Source organism: Terrapene carolina, unplaced genomic scaffold, assembly GCF_002925995.2.
Source record: "Terrapene carolina triunguis isolate 2854851 unplaced genomic scaffold, T_m_triunguis-2.0 Scaffold23, whole genome shotgun sequence".
Lineage (NCBI taxonomy): Eukaryota > Metazoa > Chordata > Testudines > Emydidae > Terrapene > Terrapene triunguis.
Genome location: NW_020664374.1, coordinates 29929747 through 29952866, shown reverse-complemented (window position 1 = coordinate 29952866; position 23120 = coordinate 29929747). Strand labels below are relative to the sequence as shown.

At 41.5% G+C, this 23120-nt stretch overlaps 1 protein-coding gene across 1 annotated transcript in view; it reads left to right on the top strand.

Moving 5' to 3' along the window:
* The window catches only part of LOC113406192 (cilia- and flagella-associated protein 47-like), a 691445-nt gene that overhangs the window by 253809 nt on the left and 414516 nt on the right, over nucleotides 1-23120 (top strand). The window contains exons 41-42 of the mRNA XM_029910955.1: nucleotides 15554-15636; nucleotides 19139-19284. Coding sequence (XP_029766815.1) covers nucleotides 15554-15636; nucleotides 19139-19284 — 229 coding nt within the window. The remainder of the gene's footprint in view (nucleotides 1-15553; nucleotides 15637-19138; nucleotides 19285-23120) is intronic.

The window sequence follows — 23120 nt, the reverse complement described above, 5'->3', positions numbered from 1 at the left end:
TGCCCTTCTCTTTGCTAAGATAAATGGTTAGAACTCTTTGAATCTGTCACTATAAGGGATGTTTTCTAATCCTTTAATCATTCCCACGGGTCTTTTCTGAACCTTCTCAAATTTATCAATAGCCCTCTTGAATTATGGGCACCAGAACAGGATTCCAGCAGCAGTCATATGAATGCCAAATACAGAGGTGAAAATAACCTCTCCACTCATGTTCACTTGATAATCCACCTCCCACAAATCTCTTTTAGGATCATTGCTTCCCAGGATAGAAGCCCCTATTCTATTAGTATGGCCTACATTTTTGTTCCTAAATGTATACGTTTACATTTAACCATATTAAAACACCAAGTTTACAAAGTGATCCGGATCACTCTGAATCAGTGACCTGTCCTTTTCATTATTTACTGCTGCCCTACTTTTTGTGTCATCTGCAAGCTTCATCAGTGATGACTGTTTTTTTCCAGATCATTGATAAAATAATTAAATAGCATAGTGCCAAAAATCGATTCCTGCAAGACCCAAATGGAAACAGATCTAGGTGATGATGCATCTGAAGAAGTGGGGTTTTTACCCACAAAAGTTTATGCCCAAATAATCTGTTAGTCTTTAAGGTGCCACCGGACTCCTCGTTGATTTTGAGACCTATCAATTAGCCAGTTTTCAATCCATTTAATGTTAACTTTGTTACATTCAAGTTTTTTTTTAATCAAAATGTCATGAGTATCAAGTCAAAGTATATTAAGTCAACCCTATTACCATTGTCAGTCAAATTTGTAATCTCATTAAAAAAGATATTAAGTTAATATGACAGGCTCTATTGTCAATAAACCCATGCTAATTTGCAGTAATTACACTACCTTCTTTTAGTGCATTATTAATCAAGTCCTGTATTTGCCACTCCATTATGTTGCCTGGGATCAGTATCAGACTGACAGGCCTGTAATTATCCAGGTCATTCCATTTACCCTTTTTAAAAATTGGCACAACATTAGCTTTCTTTCAGTCTTCTGGAACTTCCCCACTGTTCCAAGACTTACTGAAAATCAATATTAATGGTCCAATGAGTTCCTCAGCTAGCTCTTTTAAGATTCTTGGATGCAAGTTATCTGGACCTGCTGATTTTAAAATGTCTGACTATGTAGCTTCTATTTAACATTCTCCAAAGATACTAGAGGAATGGCAAGTCTGTTATCCTCACTGTATGATGAGACTGCATCATCTGTTTTTCTCCAACAGAACAGAAATATTTATTGAACACCTCTCTCTTTTCTGCATTATTAATGATAATTCTACCATTTCCATCTAGTAATGGTATAATACCATTGTCAAAATTCTTTTTGTTCCTAATATATTTAAGAAGCTTCTTATTGCCCCTAATTTTGCTGGCCATAGATTTCTCCTTGTGTCCTGTGGCTTCCCTTATCAATTTTCTACAATTCCTAAATTCTGATTTATATTCCTTACTATCAACTTCTCCTTTCTTCCATTTGTATATTTTTAATTTTTTTTACAGCTGCCTCCTCTTCTCCTTCTAAACCGGGATTTAACCATCACGGCTTTCTTAGTTGTGGGATTGTGGCTTTTGGGCATCTCATAAGGTGTCCTTAAATGATTCCCAATTATCATTCAAATTTTTCTGATTAAATTCTTCCCAGCTGGCATAGCTCATCATTATTTTCAGCTTGTGAAATTAATCCTATTAAAGCGCCAAGTATATAGATTACTGGTCTGGACTTTATTCTGTTTGCACATTATAAATTTGATCATGTCACGATCATTTGTACCTAAGCTACCATTAACTTTTTTAGTTCTGTGATCAGTTCCTCTTTATGTGTTAGGGCAAGGTCTAATACAGAAGTCCCCCCTGTTTGCTGCAGCACTTTTTGAGCGAGGAAATTGTCATATACAAAGTTTAGAAATTCAAAGGATGTTATGTAGTTGCTGTGCATCAGATTCTCTATGCTCTTACACTGGCATGTAATTGGTGTGGAGAATCAATCCCTTTTTCTAAGTGGGCCAGGTGTGATGGAACTATAAGGCTGGGTTTTTTCAGCTTACACCACAGTGGATATGCCCTCATCAGCCCACCCCATCTCGGCTTTAAACCGGCTAGAGTAATGAAATAGGAAACTGCGCACGCCCAGTTGAGAGCAGGCTCAGGCAGAAGATTGATTGCCCCAAACTACCCTCTGGAACCTTTTACAGAAAAAGGAACGGAGCCACTGAAGCAATTCCATTGACATTTGCAGACGTCAACAAAAACTTGTGGTCAGGAATATCAGAAACTGCTCAGATAGATGCAAAAAATCAGCACGGGCACTTTAGCTAATCCATCGTCAGGAGATAATCAACCAATTCAACAATTGCAATTTCTTTCCCATACCCAGACCTAAATATGATTGAAATGGGATTGAGGAAACCTTACCACATCAGAAATCACTAATGTTGCTCTGCCACAACTTTCTCTATGTTTTTACATTGATGAATCCTCCATGTGTGTTCTTAACAATGAACATTTCTGGAACTGACAATAAATAACCCGCAGAGTTTGAAACCGTAAAGAAAAAACTGTGTGTGCAATATACACTCCTGTATAATAAAAATACTGTGTTCGATAGTTTTGTTTTGATCAGACCAGAAATAATGTTATTTGTACTGTAGTTGTGCCCAGAGACGCCAATCAAGATGGGGCCCCAGTGTGCTGAGCGCTGTATAAACAAACTATAAGACAATCCTTCCCCCCCCCAAACGACTTACACCTTGTCCCTATTTAGAATTTAACAGGTAGCTATAAAACACAATGGAAGGGAGAGAATGGCGGGGGGAGGGAGAATGATGGGTTACACTAATAGGAACAAAGTTACATTTATTAGCTAAGCTTAGACGTCATAGTTTGATTTAAAATAAGTAATTGGACAGTATATATTAGAGACTTGCTAACCATCCTTTTGCCTTACCATTATCATTAGGCAGTTTATCATGGCTGTCACTGTACAGGTAGGTCATTAGAAGGGTTTTATGAAGGGTTTTATGTGCAAACTGATTGGAGAATAAAAAAAATCCTTTCCTTGGTGAAATATTTTCAGAACTACTCATTTAAAAAAGAAACACATGAAAAATTGTCAGTTTTTCTCAAGGCCAGTCCTGTCAGCATACAGTATATGCCAAATTATTGTTAGTTTGTTTACTTCCTCACTGCACTTTTTTTTTTTTTTTTAATTAATTATTCAGAATACCAAGAAATATTCTTACATTTCTGAGTTTGGTTCTCATGCAGGCTACATCTCCAGGCAGATTGATGAGTGAAGGAAGGGGTCGTACTAAACAAAGCGGAACAACCAGTATTTCTTATTGTCATAAGATAAACAATAGATATAAATGTCGTGCGTTGTTCCAGTGTATAAATGTGGAAGATTCTGAGAGTTGTCAGTCCAACATTAATATCTTTATTCCATTATCTTCCACAAGTGCATTTTAGAAAGATACTACTAGGAGGCATTACAGTTCTGCTCAATAATTGATATAGTGTAAATTGGTTTATGCTAACTTAAAACATTCTACCTGATTTTAACTGTTTCTATAACATCAGTTACTATCCTGAGTTTTGTGGGAACATCAAAGCCCTGGTTTACACTATAGAGTTAGGTCGAATTTAGCCGTGTTAGGTCAATTTTATAATGAATGCGTCTACACAAGCAACCCCGTCCCATCGACCTAAAGGGCTCTTAAAATCGACTTCTGTACTCCCTCCCCGGCGAGGGGAGTAGCGCTAAAATTGGCCTTGCTGGGTTGAATTTGGGGTAGTGCGGACGCAAATTGACGGTATTGGCCTCCGGGAGCTATCCCAGAGTGCTCCATTGTGACCGCTCTGGACAGCACTTTGAACTCCGATGCACTAGCCAGGTACACAGGAAAAGCCACGGGAACTTTTGAATTTCATTTCCTGTTTGGTCAGCGTGGCGAACTCAGCAGCACAGGTGACCATGCAGTCCCCCCAGAATCGTAGAGCATAGAATGTTTCTACGCTCCCCCTATCGTATCCATCCCTGAGGTTATCGCAGATTAGAAGGAGAAAAAAACGCACTTGTGATGCCATGTTTTCCGAGCTCATGCAGTCCTTCCACACTGATAGGGCACAGCTTAATGCATGGAGGCATTCAGTGGCAGAGGCCAGGAAAGAATTAGGTGAGCGCGAAGAGCGGAGGCAGGACGCGATGCTGAGGCTAATGGGGGAGCAAACGGACATGATGAAGCGTCTGTTGGAGCTGCAGGAAAGCCAACAAGAGCACAGACCCCCGCTGCAACCACTGTATAACTGCCTACCCTCCTCCCTATGTTCCATAGCCTCCTCACCCAGACGCTCAAGAATGCGGGGGAGGAGGCTCCGGGCACCCAGCCGCCCCACTCCAGAGGGTGGCCCAAGCAACAGAAGGCTGTCATTCAAGCAGTTTGATTTTTAGTGTGGCTACAATAAGCAATGTGGCCTTGTCCTTCCCTCCTCCCCCACCTGGGCTACCTTGTCGGTTATCTCATTTTTTTTTTTAATTAATAAAGAAAGAATGCATGGTTTCAAAACAATAGTTACTTTATTTCGAAGAGAGGAGGGTGGTTGGCTTACAGAGAATTAAAATCAACAAAGGTGGTGGGTTTGCATCAAGGAGAAACACACACAACTGTTACACAGAAGCCTGGCTAGTCATGAAATTGGTTTTCAAAGCCTCTCTGATGCGCAGCGTGCCTTGCTGTGCTCTTCCAATCGCCCTGGTGTCTGGCTGCTCAACATCGGATGCCAGGCAATTTGCCACAACCTCCCACTCCGCCATAAACGTCTCCCCCTTATTCTCACAGGGTATGTCTACGCTACGAAATTAGGTTGATTTTATAGAAGTTGATTTTTAGAAATCGATTTTATACAGTCGATTGCGTATGTCCACACTAAGCGCATTAAGTCGGCGGAGTGCGTCCTCGCTACCTTGGCTAGCATCGACTTACAGAGCGGTGCACTGGGTAGCTGTCCCACAGTTCCCGCAGTCTCTGCCACCCATTGGAATTCTGGGTTAAGCTCCCATTGCCTGATGGGGCAAAAACATTGTCACAGGTGGTTTTGGGTACATGTCGTCAGTCACCCCTCCCTCCGTGAAAGCAACAGCAGACAATCGTTTTGCACCAGACACCAGGGTGATTAGAAGAGCACAGCAAGGTGCGCTGCACATCAGAGAGGCTTTGAAAACCAGTTGCTGTGGTATGGCGTCTGCACAGGTAACCCAGGAAAAAAGGCAACTGACATAATGTGGACATACGCAATCGATTTCTAAAAATCGACTTCTATAAAATCGACCTAATTTCATAGTGTAGACATACCCATAGACTATATCCTGCAAGGACATGGGATTTTAGTGAATATTTTGTATTGAGCTCTTTGCCATTACATGGTTCAGTGTTTCTAAGTATGTTAGTAAACTGTTCCCTTGGATTCCTTCTCTCTCTGATTAATAATACATTCCCTTGCTTCTGTCTTCCTAAGTTTACTGATAAAGTAGCTGCTATATAGATTTAGATATGCCTATGGTACCTGTCACTCTTCAACTTTACTGTACACCACAGTGATGCATATGAAGAGCAAAATAATTCTGGTTTGGTGTTTGGGTATACTAGAGAGAAAGTGGAGTCAGAATGTTTCTTTTCTTCCCCCTGCCAACACACCTCTGTCAGACTAAAACAGGGTTCAGATATGATCTTGGAAACTAGCTACCATGTCTATTGGTTCTCTGTGGCCCTAAAGGAATGTGGTCAGCTAGCATGGGTGCACAGTCAGGCCCTTAACCTCCTCCCACACGTACACATGTTGTTGACAGTGGGCAGTAGGTGGGAGTGTACAATTCTTTATTTTGGAGCAGCAGTAAGGCACTGTGCACACATCTTGCAGGCAGGAAGGGTCAAGAACCTATCACTTTTCAGCAACTCCTTTGCTCACCCATGTCACATCATACTCAAAAAGGAAGAATTTTGTCTTTTCGTAGCCCATCAAATCAGTCCAATGCGTATCTGTGGTATTTGTATCTGATGAAAGTTGAATAAATCCTATTGAGTAACAATTTGCAATTTGCTCTTACTAGTGAAAAAAGACTCTGTGCGGTTTAATTTTCACAGTGTTTCCTTTTAATAGCCCCATTTTAACAGTCATTTTCTCACATAACATTTAGGCGGCTTATTGTCTTTACAGTAATTCTGCTGCAGTTGCCACGGTTTAGGAAATCATAAGTTCTGCATTCTGTATCAAAGATGTGATGCTTTTCTCCGGCCGGCTTCGAAGGGGAAAGCACTGCTTCTTTCTGGCCGCTGGCTGCGCGGCTGCCCCTGCTCCTCCTGAGTCCTTTGGCCCATGCTCGGAGGGCCGCATTCTGAAAGGGGCTTTGGAGCTGCAGGCCAGGGCCCCGGGGCCCCCTTAGCCCAGGCCCCTGCAGCCCCTAAAACCCCTGCGTTCCAGGTGGCCCTGCCTGCGGGGGGGAGGAGCTTCCCCGCTCGCTTGCTCCCTCCCTCCCAGAAAGTCCTAAGCGCCACCAAACAGCTGTTTGGTGGCGGGAGAAGCACTGGGAGGAAGGGAGGGGGAGGAGGCGGAGAAGAGGATCTTGTGCAATGCTCCCTTGTAAAGTCAGCCAATCGAAATTATAAGGGAGCATTGCACAACTTTAAACAAATATGTTCCCTAATGGAGCAGCGACATAACTTCGAAACAACGTTAAGCGGGAGGACGTTAAGTGAGGAGTTACTGTATTTGTGAACAACAAAAGGAGAGGATAAAGTAGTACCAAGCAGATAAGATGACAAGAAATGTAATTGCTTCTCAGGGGTTACAGGAAGATTATATAAAATTTGCTGTAAAGTTTGTCTTTATAAAATATGCCAATAAATTTTAAAATGTAAATGTGTGCACAACAACTGATTTTACCAAATAAACTGTGATTAATGACTGTGGGTGAAATCTTGGTTCTATTAAAGTCAATGGGAGTTTTGGCACTGACTTCACTGGGGCCGAATTTCCTCTCATGTACCTAAGATCAAAATAGAACTTAAACTAAAAAGGAATCCTACAGAAAGTGGAAACACAGACAAATTGCTAAGGAGTTCAAAAGAATAGCATGAGCATATGGGGGTGGAATCAGAAAGGCTAAACCACAAAATGAGTTGTACCTTGCAAGGGATTTAAAAGACAAGAAGTAGAAGTTTTATAAATACTTTAGGAGCAAGAGAAAGATGAAGAAAAGTGTAGGTCCTTTACCTTGTAGGGAAGGAGAGCTAATAACTGATGACATCAAAAATGCCTATTTTGCTTCAGTCTTCACTAGAAAAGTTAATGGTGACCACATACTCAATACAATTAATATTAACAACAAGGAAGGAATGCAAGCCAAAATAGGGAAAGAACAGATTAAAGACTATTTAGATAAATTAGATGTAATCAAGTTGGCAGGGCCTGATGAAATTCACCCTATGATACTTAAGGAACTAGCTTAAGCAATCTCAGAACCATTAGCGATTATCTTCAAGAACTCTGGGTGATGTCCCAGAGAACTGGAGAAGGGCAAGCATAGTACCTATCTTTAAAAAGGAAAACAAAGGACCCTGGGGATTATAGACCAGTCAGTCTAACTTTGATACCTGGAAGGATATTGGAACAAATGATTAAACAATCAGTTCGTAAGCACCTGGAGTATATATAGCAGGGCTATAAGGAATAGCCAGCATGGATTTGTCAAGAACAAATGTCAAACCAACTTAATTTCCTTCTTTGACAGAGTTACTTGCCTAGTGGATGGGGGGATGCAATAGATGTGATATATGTTGGTTTTTAGTAAGGCTTTTGACACAGTTCTACATAATGTTCTCATAAGCAAACTGGAGAAATGTGGCCTAGATGAAATTACCATAAGGTGGGTGCACAACTAGTTGAAAGACCATACTAAAAGAGTAGTTATCAATGGTCCGCTGTCAAACTGAGTATGTATTTAGGGGGATTTGCTCAGGGGTTAGTCCTGGATCTGGTACTATGCAATATTTTCATTAATGACTTGGATAATGGAGTGGAGAGCATGCTTACAAAATTTACAGATGACATCATTATTAAGAACACACTTTGGAGGACAGGATTAGAATTCAAAATGACCTTGACAAATTAGAGACTTGGTCTGAAATCAAGAAGATAAAATTCAATAAAGACAAGTGCAAAGTACTTCACTAAGGAAGGAAAAAATCAAATGCACACCTCCAAGATGGGGAATAACTCGCTAGATGGTAGTACTGCTGAGAAGTATCTGGAGGTTATAGTGGATCACAAACTGAATATGAGTCAACAGTGTGATGCATTTGCAAAAAAGGCTAATATCATTATGGTGTATATTAAAAGGAGTGTTGTATGTAAGACATGGGAGGTGATTGTCCTTGTGTACTAGGCACTGGTGAGGCCTCATTTGGAATACTATGTCCAGTTCTGGGCACCACACTTTAAGAAAGATTTAGACAAATTAGAGAGTCCAGAGGAGAAAAACAAAAATGATAAAAGGTTTAGAAACCCTGACCTATGAGGAAATGTGGAAAAAAAACCTGGGCATATTTAGTCTAGGTTTATTTGGTTCTGCTTTGGTGCATGGAACTGGACTTGATGACTTCTTGAGGTCCTTTCCAGCCTTGTATGATTAGCTCTCCTTCTTCATTAGGTTGAAGACCTACATCTTTTCCTTCATTTTTACCTTGCACCTTATTTATTTAAAGAACCTCTTCTTATTACCTTGTTAGGAGTAACTTATTTTGTTCCTTAGCCTTTCTGATTTTGTTCTTGCATGCTTGTGCTGTTATTTTGTACATCTCCCTAGGAATCTGTCCATATTTCCACTTTTTGTGGGATTCATTTTTCATTTTCAGGTCATTTAAAGAGCTCTTTATGTAGTCATATTGGCCCCTTACTGTTCTATCTTTCCTTTGCCTTGGGATAGTTTATAGTTGTGACTCTAATATTGTCTTATTGAGAAACTGCCAGATCTCCTGATTATTGATTATTGTTAAGGAAGCCATTTAATACTATACTGGATCCAAGTAAATACCTAGGATTTTTTTTTTCCGGTATGTTTGTGGGAGGTGAGAGTGGTTTAACGCTCCTGCCCCATTAAACATTATTAAAGTTGCAACCATCCAATTAAAAACCATTCTCCCAACAGATGTTTTGTCTGAGTAACAGGTGCAGAATATTTCCTTATAGTCACCTGTGCCACTATTATAAATAGAATTTGCACTGTTAAGAACACTTATGTTGAGCATTGTAGAACCAGGTATAACGTTAGTGGTTATATGGAATTGCAGATGCTTGTCTAGTAAAGTGTGAACATTTGGAAATGTATCTTTTTGCCCATTTAATGGCAGACTACAAGTGCACAGGTCAGCTTTTTTCAGTTAATTGGTATAGTACATTTGTGTACGCTCTTGCAGTAGGTCAGGTACAGAAAGCAAAAACGTATATAAGATCTATTCTAGTCATACTTTCCAAGTACCTTGTAAGGGACCTAAAGTAATCCTTTTAAATTAGAAAATGGGGGGAGGTGAAGGTGTTGGGGCTTATGGCTCCCAGTCACAATCACACACATACAATTTTATATGGAAAATATAAAGTTGATTCCTAACTGGAATATTCTAGATGGTAGTTGTCAGAAGAAGAAACTAAGAAGGCAGAACCTAGAGTGCTAAGGGAATCCATATCCAATGTATATTAAAGGGGAAAATATTCTGGTGCAAAAAACAAAACATAATTAGTTTTCCATGGAAAGCATTGTCTCTATCTGCATGGACAGTTTTTATGTGGGGAAAAAATGGACAGAAATCAGAACTGGGAACAAAAACTAGCACAAGAGTGCTGACTCATTTTGTGACCCTAAGGGTACGTCTATACTTACCTCCGGGTCCGGCGGTAAGCAATCGATCTTCTGGGTTCGATTTATCGCGTCTTGTCTAGATGTGATAAATCGATTCTGGATCAATCCCGGAAGTGCTCGCCGTCGACGCCGGTACTCCTGCGCCGCGAGAGGAGTACGCGGAGTCGACGGGGGAGCCTGCCTGCCGCGTGTGGACCCGCGGTAAGTTCGAACTAAGATAGTTCGACTTCAGCTACGTGAATAACGTAGCTGAAGTTGCATATCTTAGTTCGAAGTGGGGGGTTAGTGTGGACCAGCCCTTAGATTGTGAGTGAAATGTGTCCCACAAAGAAAACACTGCAATTGTAATAAAGAGTACCAGAGTAGTTATGTCAGATAACAGCCAGAGTGGGACAGGATGGCAGAGAATAAATGGAGAGGAGACATATTTAGACAACCTAATCCTGAACCACTGATAATGGTTTATTGTAAAAGAGGCCTGAGAATTCAGATGTTGTAGTTGGAAGAGCTCCTTTAGTGGCAAGAATTCATTAGGCCAGTGTGATGGGATGGTCAGCCCTCTTAAGGGTTGTGGTGCCTAATATTCAGCCCATCCTATCATGTGGCTTAGCCCTTTAAGGTTTTTTATATATATATATATATATATATGTGTATATATATATACACACACACGCGCGCTTGGGAGAAGATCCTGTATCTTTAAGGGCTGGGGCCAGGAGCATTGAAGAAAGGGCAGGGAATTACTCTCCTCTTCCCAAACCAATTGGGGATGAACTGAGAGAAAGGGACCAGCATAAATGCTGCCTCCTCCCTCATAGCAGGGCAGACACCAGGAGGAGAAAACTGTTTGCTGCATCCTCCTAGCTTGAGGATTAATTGTTAAAATAAGGGGCTAGCTGAGAGAAAAGCTAGGTAAGGAGTTATAACCGGCTAAATTACAACCCAGCCCAAGGAATGTCCTGTCTTTTGTAGTTTCAAAACCTCAATCTTAATATTGTTAAGTGATACATGCATTGCAACCTTCCCATTTCCCTTGTGGCTTGGTTAGTGGAATTGTATAACGTTAGGTCCATTTTACAACAGTAATTTCTGTATTTCCTATGTAATATATATAACTAAATCTAATAACCGACAACATTACTTTATAGTACAGGTGCGTATAATATATTTTAAATTAAAATTTGCAAACTGAGAATTGTGTAACTAGAGAAAGAAAGGATATGCAGCGAGTTGTCTTTGCATTCATTGTTTGATACAAATAATTGATGAAAACATTTTATCTGCCACTTATGAGTCATGATGGTTCATCAATAATGAATGAGAAAAAGTGTGCAAAGCCAGTCCATTGTATGTTCTATTTTATGCATCACCAATTTTAGGGACAGATTTTAAGACCAGACATAGTGAGCATATCTATGCATGTTCAAATGTAAAAAAAAATCTTGAAGTATGCATGACTGTGCTTCAAATACTTCAGATTAGAAGATGATATTTATTCTGTATTGATGAATTTGTCTAATTTGCATGTAGAGCAGTGCAAGTCTTTTATTCACATTAATTAATATTGACAGGAAACATGGTTTTTGACTAGTTGATGTTCAAGTGAGAGATTCAGAGATAATTTCTAAGGTACTAGTATGTCAGATTAAATAGCAGTTATTCAAATGATTGAATAGCACATTACACATCATGCAGATTGCAATTTTCATGTGTGATGCAGCCACCAAAAATTCTTCATTCAGTAATGGTGTTATACAACTGATACTTAAATATCATGGTCAAATTCTGCCTGTATCACACCCTGTTGACTGACTAACTATGAAGTGTAAAACATAAAGCATTATTATTGGATGCTGATCTTTCCATAACAACCAGTGCAGCAAATAAGAGGATAAACTGCTGAATATGTGCTCTTTAGCTACTTGTGCATCCAATGTAATGGCCTCTAATGTTTAATTTGCCTTAACTTTAATAATACAATTTTATAAATGTTGCACAGGGAAAAGATGAAAAATAGATTTCATTGTGATTGTTGAATAATGTTTCCCATTGGTAAAATTTCCAAGTTCTCTAGAGCAGTGGTTTTCAAACTTTTTTTCTGGTGACCCTCTTGAAGAAAATTGTTGATGCCTGCGAACCAACAGATTTGGGGTGTGGGAGGGGCTCAGAGCTAGGATGCAGGGTGAGGCCAGGAATTAGGGGTTCAGGGTGTGGGAGGGGGCTCTGGGCTGGAGCAGAGGGTTGGGGTGCGGGAGGTGTCAGGGCTCTGGGCTGGGGCCAGGGATTTGGGGTGCAAGAAGGCGCTCTGGGTTGGGGTGGGCTCAGGGCTGGGGCAGGAATTGGGGTGCCAGCAGCAGGTCCTGCTCCTAAGAGGCCCATGGCCCCCCTGCCTAGGAGCCAGACCTGCTGCTGGCTGCTTTTGGGGCACAACGCGGTGTCAGAACAGGTAGGGACAAGCCTGCCTTAGCCGGGCAGCACCGTCGATGGGACTTTTAACCGCCCAGTCGGCGGTGCTGACCAGAGCTGCCATGACCCAGTGCCTTCCATTCCGCAACCCAGTACTAGGTTGCGACCCAGAGTTTGAAAACCACTGCTCTAGAGGATGTAGAAGAAAAGGTTATTAATACTATATAGCACTTGTCATCTGTACATTCCGAAGCATGTTAGAGACAGGGTGAAAACGAGGGTGTGAAATCCTGGCTCCATTGAATTCAGTGACAAAAATGCCATTGACATCAATGAGGCCAAGACTGAATCCATGATGTATTGGGTTTAGAAAAGGTTCTCAGTATCTTTTCCTTTTCCCTGGAACATAAAGTTGCCAATAAACAGGTTTTGGGTTGGTTTTCATTCAGATGAATAATGTGTGGTGTTTTGCTGGTTGAAAGGACCTGAGGGGACCCTGGGGTATGACATCTTATAAGAACTTGGGTCCAAACGCTCCTTCTTTTTGAAGGAGCATGCATAGTGAGTGGTGGCACTGCATTACAGAGGGTTATATTTGGTGCAGAGTGCATAGGCACACCCTAGGGTTTGAATCTGTACCTACAATCTACTAAAAGAACTACAGTTACTCATAAGTAACCTCTCTTTCTTCCTGAAACGTAAAATTGGCAAGAAACACATTTCACCTCCATACTTCCTATGAATTGTGATATAGTTATTGTTCAACATGGATTAGAAATGTCCATGAGAAAACAACAAAACGCATGCAGTTCAGCTTGTGATGTCTAATTCTATAAGTAAATAACAAGCATTAAAAACAATAGACACCTTGGAGGGAGGGAGCCTAACAAGAATAAATGAGACAAGATAAAATTTCAGGTGTGTTGAAGTTTAAAATGTGAGAAGTAACTAAGGCCCCAATCATTGGGATCCACTAGCATAGACTCCTGCACATATGCAGACTCCCACTGAAATCAACGTAACTTTGCACAGGTAGTACATTTTATGCTAGAACAGTGGTTCTCAAAGCCAGTCCGCCACTTGTTCAAGGAAAGCCCCTGGCGGGCCGGGCTGGTTTGTTTACCTGCCGTGTCCACAGGTTCGGCCAATTGCAGCTCCCACTGGCCGCGGTTTGCCGCTCCCACTGGCCGCGGTTTGCCGCTCCAGGCCAATGAGGGCTGCGGGAAGGTCAGCCAGCACATCCCTCGGCCCGCGCCGCTTCCCACAGCCCCCATTGGCCTGGAGCGGCGAACCGCGGCCAGTGGGAGCCGCGATCAGCCGAACCTGCAGATGTGGCAGGTAAACAAACCGGCCGGGCCCACCAGGGGCTCTCCCTGAACAAGCGGCGGACCGGCTTTGAGAACTACTACGCTAGAAGATACCAGTGCAGAATCTAGACCTAAATAAGTAAAAATCCAAATGACACATTAATTGCATTTGAAATTTCTTCAACTGCACGGAGTACTATCCCAGATGTCTGTGATACCAGGAACCTTTGAAGTTTAAAACTCTAGTTCCACTTATTGAACTAAAGGAGACTCTCCAATTATATAATCCCAACATCTCTTACAGTTCTGGACGTTATAAAGGAGAGTCAATTTTATCCTTCAGTTGTGAATTACTACAAGCCTTGCTACTGGAAATTATTTATCCCATAGGTCATTCCTGGAGTCCTTATTCAGACATGTCTCCCATTGACTGAAGTCAGGTCACTTAAAACCTGGGATTGGTATTGCTTAGTACTGTATGTTAAATCAAAGTCAATTTGGAAAAAAGTTGATTTCAGGTCAAATCCTTCAGTCTTTACTCAGGGGAGATTTGGGTGCCCAAGAATGGCAGGATTTGGCCTCAAATTCATTCATTTTTATTCATTTTGATTTAACACTCTAAGTAGTACCTAGCCCAGGTTATAGGCTTCCTGCCAACTATCAAAACCAAATCCTTACCAATGATCGTAAACATAAAAAATCTTATACATCTACTGTATAATTTGGTATGGTTTATTACTTTTACCGTCTTCAACCCAAGTGCTCAAGTAAAAACACAAAAAAGCAGGATTTGTTATGATTGGGTAGGGGTTTCAGCAGTGTTCAACATTAATAACATTTTAAAGTTCTCTAGTGAATATAAAAACAATTTGATGTAAAATGCCTTAAAAGATTTTTCAATTTTCTTCCTTCTCCCTCAAACATAAAATTACCCAAAACACGGTTCATGTCAATACACCTCCATTTGACTAGTGAAGCACTTACATTGGTTGGTAACCAACTGAAAAGCTCATTTGATTAATGAAAGATCCAGATCATAATCTCAAATTGTGTAGTCCGCATTGTTACAAGTCATGCTTCTGTTGGTATGCTTGCAGATGCATGTAGGGTGACTAGATGTCCCGATTTTATAGGGACAGTCCAGATATTTGGGGCTTTGTCTTATATAGGGGCTTATAATCCCCCACCCCCTGTCCCGATTTTTCACACTTGCTGTCTGGTCACCCTAGATGCATGGAAGTGTACTTTTCAGGGAATGTTCTATCTTTGGTAGTTACATGGTTTCCATAGCTGTAGTATTTGAGACCTTCACTTTCTTTTAATAAATATCCTCTGATTACTGCTGTGAGGTAGGGAAGGTAAGTAGCTTTCCTGAATGTCCTGTCTTCTGTAGTTTCAAAATGTCAGTCTTAATGTTGCATTAATGTTATTTAATCCTCCTTGGAAGAAAGTCCATGGTGAATTTATAATTAAATGAATTCTTATAGGTTTGTACTAATATGAAGATTGGGCGGGGGGGTGGGGGAGAACTGGGACTAAATTTATTCGTATTAACTCAAAATTGTTATTGGGCATACGCTCTCGGGGCTGATTTGCCAATCACCAGCAATCATAATTTTTGAACTTGTAATCTGCTTTTTTATATGTGGAGTTTGATTATCTGTTTAGTTTGAAAAAGAACATGCAGATGAATTGAAGAAGGAATGTACTGTTTTAGGAGATAGAAGTAACAATAACTTAAGAACAGAATAAAATTCAGTATCTTCTACTGGTAGATTATGCCAAAATCACTTTCTTAAAACTATATTTGTCAGATTTTGTCATTTGCATTCCTATATGTATGAAATGTGAAGAGACCATTTTATTTAATATTATAAATTACAGCTCAGTTAGCATATTGCTTTTTCTCTCTTTCACTAGTTCTGAATGTAATGTACTGAATAGTACAAGTGACGTGGGAGGTGAAGATGTACTGTGTCACAAAGAGAACAACTCAAATGGCTGTAAGTATTTCTAAAATGGATGCCTTTCATTTTTCTGCAAAATTTGTTTTAACTAATGACTTTTGGAGTACATGGGGAACCAATGTGAATGAATAGAATCTTTAAAGGTTAAAATATATACAATAATAGATACTTGTATTACAGATTTATTGTCTGCAGACATTTTACATTTAGATAGACCGTGCAAGTTTAGTAATACATTTTACAGCTAAAGAATTTATTAAAAAAGAAAGAAAGCTGAGATTCTCCTTTACAGGGCTCAAAGACTGGCTCTTCTAACAAGGGGCTCCTTTGAGACCCCTCCAGCTTATCAGTGTTGGATATGAAAGAATTATTTAAAATGATTGATTGTCCATAGATTTTTCACTTTCATTCCCTAATAGTTTTGATTCAAGAGTTATGTCAAGATTTATTCATTGGGAGTTATGGTGCTGGCATAGGTAGATTCCCTCAAGAAAGTTCAGTTGCACAAAATCTGCATGGCAGTTCCTTGAAGGTTACTGGATACTTGAGCAAAATATTATTGCATTTACATATGGCCCTATGGAAAACTGAGACTTGCTATATCAGTACTACTAGTACCAGTATAATTCTGAAATACCGAGGTTGTCTTTATATCTATTGTATGTTACGCTACATTTTGGGATATGGCTTCTGTATAGTAATGTTCTCTGCATGATGTGGAAATGTTTATATTTGGTCCTTGAAAGCTATACTGAGTATATTGATAATATAGCACGGTGTTCAATTCATATAATTGGAAGGGAGGGATTACAGCAATGGTTCTTAACATTTTTCTATCCCTTACGATTTGATATTGTCTCTCTCATCTCAGATTCCCTATCCATTTAGCAATATGGTAAGGAAGAGGTAGTTGCAATCTCCTTATACCTGATTGCGACCTCCAGATTGAAAACTCATGGGTTAAAGGGTAAAGACCTTGTATTGAGTAGCTAGGTGTATCCTCTGCAGAATTTTCTGAAAATATTTGCTAATTGATGCAAAATATGTTTTGTGTGTGCATGTGTGTAATTGCTCTTCAGAAATATTTCTATGAGCCCCCAAGGTTAAGTAACTTCTATCAAGGATAATTTTGCAGTATCCCGACAGGAAGAGGGCGCTATCAGAATCTGGGAAATCAGCCTAACCTTCCTCTCAGTATGATCTTTGAGAGTTCCTTCCAGCACATCATTGAGCATTCCCCTTTAAAGGTGCACTGCTACCTCAGAGTCATCTAAAAAGCGGTAGCTATTAGAACTGTACAAGTGCCCTGTCAACTATTGGAGTGTTTGGTATACGTGCAAAAAAGGATTTTGGAAGTGCCGGGTCTTCATTTGCAGCACTACATTGGTTGTTGGGTCTACTTTAGCAGGGCCGTCCTTAGGCATACCCAGAATACCCGGCTGCATAGGGCACCTGAAAATTTGTGCACCACTGGGTCTTAGGGTCCACCCTTCCAGCTCTTCCTATCCTTGTTCTGACCCTTCCCGCAGGCTCCCACAGCTAGCTGCTGCAGCCTGGTGACTTTTACTCCCTGGGGGATCTAGAAATTTGAAAGTGAAAAAGCCTCCAGCCTGCCAGACCTATTAGCACAACATTGAAACTGTTAAAGAGCCATTCAAGTGGTAATGAAGTCATTTAACAGGCATTTGCCAACCCCCAGGTATATACTGTCAGTTTCTGAATTTACTGACAAACAGTTGTGCATTACTGTAATATTTACTCAGAACATATTAGTCTACAGGACCTTAGTTTAAAATTTCCTTTAAAAATATTTCATTACTGAGTTGGTGAAGATTATAAAATCACATCTCTAAAATACCTCTAAAATCAGCAGGGGTGGAGTATGGGCAGGGCCACAGGCAGAAGAGGTGGGCTGGGGAGCTAGCCACCCCAAGCAGCAGCTTCACCCACTGCCCATGACAGCAGGTTGGCTCCCACACACCCAGCGCGCACTGCAGTGTCCTTAGGCAGGGGCCGTATTCACAGAGCTGAGTGCGTCGGCGCTGCACATTCTGCGTGAGGGAGAGGGTACGGGGGTCTCTGCGGGGAACTGTGACTCTCCACCACCGTGAGGCAGGCTGGACGTCTCGGTATCCTTTGCTTCCTCGTCCATCCCCACCATCCCCGGGCTGCCATCAGGCATAGGGATACCAGTTTAATAATACTGCGTAGGGCCCTATACATCCTAAGGACGGCCCTGTATTTTAGGATAGTGAGTTTGTTTTATTTGCATTGTTGTTATAGGAAAAAAGTGATGTGTGTGTGGTTTCTGTTTGATTTTGGTTTCTTGCATCAGCCACTTTTTTCTGGAGGTCAGCTTTCAATACTGATTTGTTCCTAAATGAGCTGTCACCATGTGTATCAGTGCTATCTCTGACCCATTTGTTTTGGCTCCATTTTCACATCTGGCCTCTAATCAGTTCAGCGCCCTGGAGGGTTGAGGTGGCTAAGCTTGAATGAAAATTGGACTTTACACATTCTTTATGTCCAGAATGTGTGCATCAGATCAGCATGTTAAATGTTTAAATTTTCTGGGCTACAGAGACTTTAAGGGTACTTGGCTGTGTCCGATTTACCCCTCACATCCAACATATAAGGGAATGTCTCATGGAGGAGATGATTAAGTTGAGTTTTTTGTAGTTATTGAGGTGATATGTCACCAAGTCTGAAATATGACAGATATCCAAAGCAGTCTTGTTGACATCCTAGCCTGAATTTTTAAAAATTCTTTTCAGGTAATCTTTTAAAACACTTGAACCACCTGAAGAGCACTGAATATACTATAAATATTGCCATTATGAAACAGGAATAAGGAAAACAATCAGAATGGAGCATGAATTGAGTGTTATAGACCTGATTAATGAAATCGTTGCTAGCTGGGGAAAAAGCTTCATTTGTGTTAAGTTTTGAAAGACCATCTAATCAATTGTGTTATTTTTGAAAATGCAACAATTACAATACACAATGTAATGTGTAATATGTTGTAATCATAGTCTTCAACGTACTTAAAATGCTGTCCATCAAAAGCAAACATGCACATTTTAATTTCTGTGCATGCCTGAGGATTTCCCAGTTTCATATTGTCATGCAGCTAGTCTCGTTAAGGGAGCAATCATATTAGTTTAAAAGAGTATAAAGCAGTACCCTTGCCTCTTGCAGGAGTAATTTACATATCTACTGTATAGCTCGGAAGATTTTATTTTTTGTGAATATAGAGTGGTAGTTTATCCAACATAGTCTTGCTCTTTCTGAGCTGTGCAGCTAAAAAGGTGTGTATGCATAGGCTTGGCAAGTATGAAAGGAATGAATTAGCATAATTTGTTTATGTAACTCTTGTATAGCATGCAGTTTTACTGTTTTTGTGATTTGAGAGCGCCTTAAATACTAGTTCCTAGGGTATGCTATTATAGCTTGCTATGTTTTTATATTGGAACAGCTACTTTAGCCTTTACCAGCTTTGTTACTGTGTATAACCAACCCTTAAATCATGTTTTGGCAGTTAATCGATTCAATCACCTACAAGAGTTCTTCAGTCCAGTGTGCACACTGTACTTAGAAGAGAGAAGTTCTGCAAACCTGGATCTTTACTTTCTTCCTTTTAATCTGGAAAAGCGCTATTGCACCATCATTCTGGTCAATGACTTGGTAAGAATAGAAAGTGTGTTCTGTCAATGTCTTTATATCTTAACGTTGTTAATGATATATACAACAGTTATGACAAAATTTGTAAAACTTTGCACCTAAGCTGTGCCTGCCAAGGGCATGCCTCAGTTTGTTTGTGCAAAATGGATAATGTGTACAAAATTGGGAGTTGTGCATATGCTGTTGTGGGTAATAATTACAAGTTATATTCATGAATATGTGTTTGCTTGTGTACATAATATTTTGTGGCTGCAGTTTAGGGATTGAGATTTGAATATTTAGCTATTTATTTTGGCGTTAATGGTAGAAATAAAATGCTAATATACTGAAAAAAATTCTGAGTGGAGTGGAAAGCTGTGGGAGTTGGACATTGACAGGACATACTTCATTTCATCTGTAGGTCACTGGTTTAAGTTTGTTAGATGAGTAGCGACACAAAGTTTATCACCAGCTGATGTCTGTTTGATTTATGATAAGTAGGGTGACCAGATGTCCCATTTTTAAGGGACAGTCCCGTATTTAAGCCCTCATGCAGGTGTCCCAACTTTTTCTTAAAAACGGGCAAATTGTCCCATATTTTCTGTCTACCCCCATCAGTACTGGTGGCCGGATCCCTGCTCGCCAGCCGCCCGCCCACCAGTGGTGAGTAGGGGGTCCAGTGGCCGATCATGGGGATGATTGTGCAAGGCTGGTGGCAGGGCAAAGCTGCAGCATGCAGAGCCAGCCGCTCCCCCTGCTGGTCCGTCAGCGCAGCCCCTGCTGTGTGCTGGCTCTCGGCCAGCAGGGCCCCGGCCCCCCGTTCTGTTTCCAGACAGTACTTGCTGCACGCTATGAGCTTCGGTGGCTGGTGAGTGCGGGCAGGTGCCGGGCAGCAGCCAGCTATGTGTCGCCTCTGCTGCCCGCCCATCAGCCCTTTACGTGCTTCCCCTCTCGCTGTCCAATCCCTGCTTTGCCCCTTCACCCTCTCCAGTCCCGCTGCTCTTCCATAATCCCCACCCCCCCACCCCGGCAGGGTGCGTCCTGCTCCCAGTGTTGTGCGGAGAACAGCCTAGCCGGCAGACTCCTTCCTTTCCCCGCTGCCTGTGGCTGGGCCGGCGCCCCTTGAAAGCCCAAGACCCTCCAGCCCGGGCTGCTGGCCAGGAGCCAAGCCCTGCATGTGCCAAAGTCGCACACAGCGCTGGCACAGGGAGCCTCTCTGCCCCTCAGCTAAACTCTGGAGTGGGTCGGGGGGAGTGATTTCCTTCCTGTTCCTGCCTCAAACCTGCAGGCTCAAAGCGGCCCCCAGGACAGGGGCTTAGCACCTGCTTTGCCTCCCTCTCTGGCCAGGATCTCAGGCAGCTGAAGCCCTGCAGTCAGGTTCCCTGGGCCCTGGTGCACAGTGCATTCTTAGGGCTTAACCCCTTCCTGCCTGTGCTGTAGCCATAGGTGACTGGCTTATGTTGGTGGCCACCAGCAGCCTGGAGGCGTTAGCTGCCTTTCTACACTGTGCGGGCAGGAATGGACAAGCTGCTTCCAGCCACAGGGGAGTGGGGCGGGGGGAAGAGATGAGCTCTGCAAAGACAGGAGCCAGGTCATCCCTCCCCACCCCCTTCCTTCCCTGTGGCTGGAAGCAGCTCCCATCCCTTCCCTCCCACACAGCGCCGAAAGGCTGCTGCTGGGCACGTTCTGGTGTGAACCCTGGCAGGAAGATGGAGTGCCAGGTACCAAGAGAGGGGGTCTGTCCTGGGGCTCTATCCAGGCATGGAGGGCAGAGAGCACTGGGCAGGGAGGGTTGGGTAGGTCAGTCACCCCCTCTGTGTAGGAGAGGTGTACGGGTGTGTGTGTGTGTGTGTGTGTTGCCTCTCCCCATGTGAACCCTAAAGCCTAAAAGATATGAAGGTAAATAAAAAGAATCCAACTACACAGTATTTCTTTTTAACAGGGGCTCAGTCAACTTGATGTTAATTTGAATATTTGTATTGCATAGTTCTGAGTGCTGTCGAACTCACTTGAATAAGAGTAATTTTATCATGTGTCCCATATTCAGCATAGGGAAATATAGTCACCCAACAGAAGGTTGATTTTCTTTTTTAATAGTCCGGGTTCTGTAGTTTCCGCATCTGAGTGTTGCTTTTTAAAGACTTCTGAAAGCATGCTCCAAACCTCGTCCCTCTCAGATTTTGGAAGGCACTTCAGATTCTTAAACTTTGGGTCGAGTGCTGTAGCAATCTTTAGAAATCTCACATTGGTACCTTCTTTGCGTTTTGTCAAATCTACGGTGAAAGTGTTCTTAAAATGAACATGTGCTGGGTCATCATCTGAGACTGCTATAATATGAAATATATGGCAGAATGTGGGTAAAACAGAGAAGGAGACATACTATTCTCCCCCATAGAGTTCAGTCACAATTTAATTAACGCATTATTTTTTTAAAGAGCGTCACCAGCATGGAAGCATGTCCTCTCGAATGGTAGCCAAAGCATGAAGGGGCATACAAATGTTTGGCACGTAAATACCTTGCAATGCTGGCTACAAAAGTGCCGTGCGAATGCCTGTTCTCACTTTCAGTTGACGTTGTAAATAAGAAGCTGGCAGCATTATCTCCCGTAAATATAAACAAACTTATTTGTCTTAGCAATTGGCTGAATAAGAAGTAGGACTGAGTGGACTTGTAGGCTCTAAAGTTTTACATTGTTTTGTTTTTGAGTGCAGTTATGTAACAACAAAAAAATCTACATTTGTAAGTTCCACTTTCATGATAAAGAGATTGGACTACAATACTTGTATGAGGTGAATTGAAAAATACTCATCATTTTTACTGTGCAAGTATTTGTAATAAAATAATAATATAAAGTGAGCACTGTACACTTTGTATTCTGTGTTGTAATTTAAATCAATATATTTGAAAATGTAGAAAAACATCCAAAAATAGTTAATAAATTTCAATTGGTAATCTATTGTTTAACAATGTGATTAAAACTGCGATTAATCGTGATTAATTAATTGCATGAATTAACTGCGATTAATCGATAGCCCTACTTATTATTTAAAACATTAACAATCAGTACTACAGTTGACACTGCTTGGCAGCCTTACCAGATAAGTCAAATTTTGAATGACCATGGAAACTAAACTAGTCTCCTCCCCTGTAGGGGGCATTCCTTTACATTAAGTGTGTGAGACATTGGTGGGGTAGTAGATGGAAGCTTAACTGTCCTGAAACTCTATGTTGAACATGTACTGTTACCCCGTCACACTGTCTGGAGTGGCTCATGACCCAGAGTGCCAACCTCAGGGCAGACTGTCAAAAGCAGGGCAGGAACTCTAAACTGGTTGTATGTTCTGTGACTATATTTCACCAACCCAGTAACAGGTGTGAACTCCTAAATCACTATAGCAGTCTTACCATGGAGTCACAGACAGTCCCCTTGGGCATTGCAGTCTATCTTGCCACCCAGGCAGGCTGAACTATGAAATAGATGGTCACTTTACATCAAAAATCACAACAATGTTCAGGTTTTTCTCAGTCCCAAAGTGTAGGAATGTGTTGCTCCCGAATCGTCTGCCCACGAGAACGGCAAACTGTTCCCTTGGCAACGAGGCAGGAGTGACCTTGTCCCAGTGTCTGTATTTGGGAAACTTATTGGCAACCTGACATCACCCTTGCAGCCGGTGTTCACATGCACAAGAGATGGGTTTGCTATTTTATGTAATTGTACACGGCATGTTTTCTTCATGCATAAGAATGTAACCACTAAGAAGAGTGGTAAACAAAGTAAGGAGAAGAATAAAAACCCCAGGAAAAGTTTTCCTGGGAGGCTTTTGCTTGAGGCTTTTGAAGCTCTCTAGCTACCAGAAAC